General features: G+C 70.8%; 1 protein-coding gene across 1 annotated transcript; it reads right to left on the reverse strand.

The window, feature by feature from the left end:
• Positions 1–955, reverse strand: ID1 (inhibitor of DNA binding 1, dominant negative helix-loop-helix protein). The gene is made up of 2 exons (XM_014955788.1): positions 564–955; positions 1–357 (listed from the first exon to the last, which is right to left on the reverse strand). The coding sequence occupies exons 1-2, from the start codon at positions 897–899 to the stop codon at positions 316–318; spliced, it is 378 nt and encodes a 125-aa protein (XP_014811274.1). The 5' UTR covers positions 900–955; the 3' UTR covers positions 1–315.

The following is a 955-nucleotide window of genomic DNA, read 5'->3' on the forward strand; positions in this document are numbered from 1 at the left end:
TGCCTGGTCATCAGGGCTTGTTTAATAACAAAACTCCAGCTATTGTAGAACAATATTCTCCAGCATCATTGTAATATACAATACGGGGAATGCTCTCAGCAATCTGAGAAGGATACGTCCCGTGCCCACCGGGCAGCGCCTCCTGCCCCAGGCTGCGGGTGGACCCCCCCCTCCCGGGGGGGCAATCCCACCAGAGGAGGGGACCGCGACTGCCGACCCCGGTTGTGCCCCGGGGGTCCCGGGATGCGGGTGAGCCGCGACGCTGCTCGGTGCCGCCGGGGTCCCGGGGATGTCCGTGGCGGGTCCGGAGCGGTCTCAGCGGCACAGGATCCGGTCGGCAGCGGGAATACACGGAGCCTACGGGAAAAGCGGGGAGGGGGGGGTGAAGCGGCCGGTCAGTGCTGGTCCGTGGGGGTCCCCGGGAGGACGGGAATAAAAGTGGGGGGGGAGCCAGGAGGAAGGCGCAACCCCGAGATGGGGACGGCGCGTTGCAGCCCGGCGTGAAAGCGGGACCAGCCCGGTGTCGCCGGGCCCGGGGTGGGGTGGGGGGAGTTCACACTCACCTCGGGGGTGTCCCCGGTGGCGGCGGCGGGGCGGGGGGGCCCGCGCTGCAGCGCCAGCTGCAAATCCCAGATGTAGTCGATAACGTGCTGCAGCAGCTCCACCTTGGAGACCCGCCGGTGCCGCGGCAGCGTCGGCACCAGCGCCCGCAGCCGCGAGTAGCAGCCCTTCATGTCGTACAGCAGCGCGGCGGCCGCTTGTTCCGCCGCCCCCGGGGACGCCCCCGGGGACACCCCCGGGCCTGGCCCGCAACGAGCGGCCTCCCCGGGTCTCATCGCCTTCAGCGCGCCGCCGGCGCCCGCGGGCAGCGGCGAGGGGGCGGCTGTGGCGACCTTCATGGCGAGGAAACAACGGGAGGAGGCGACCGGCGGCAGCAGGACCCTGCGGGAGAACG

This window comes from Calidris pugnax, unplaced genomic scaffold (assembly GCF_001431845.1).
Source record: "Calidris pugnax isolate Ruff unplaced genomic scaffold, ASM143184v1 scaffold50, whole genome shotgun sequence".
Classification (NCBI taxonomy): Eukaryota; Metazoa; Chordata; class Aves; order Charadriiformes; family Scolopacidae; genus Calidris; species Calidris pugnax.

Excerpts from the sequence above, each read along its gene's own strand:
- ID1 (XM_014955788.1), bottom strand. The coding sequence starts at position 899 with ATGAAGGTCGCCACAGCCGCCCCCTCGCCGCTGCCCGCGGGCGCCGGC. Across the intron at positions 358-563 it reads CCACCGGGGACACCCCCGAG|GCTCCGTGTATTCCCGCTGC; the intron begins GTGAGTGTGAAC and ends CTTTTCCCGTAG.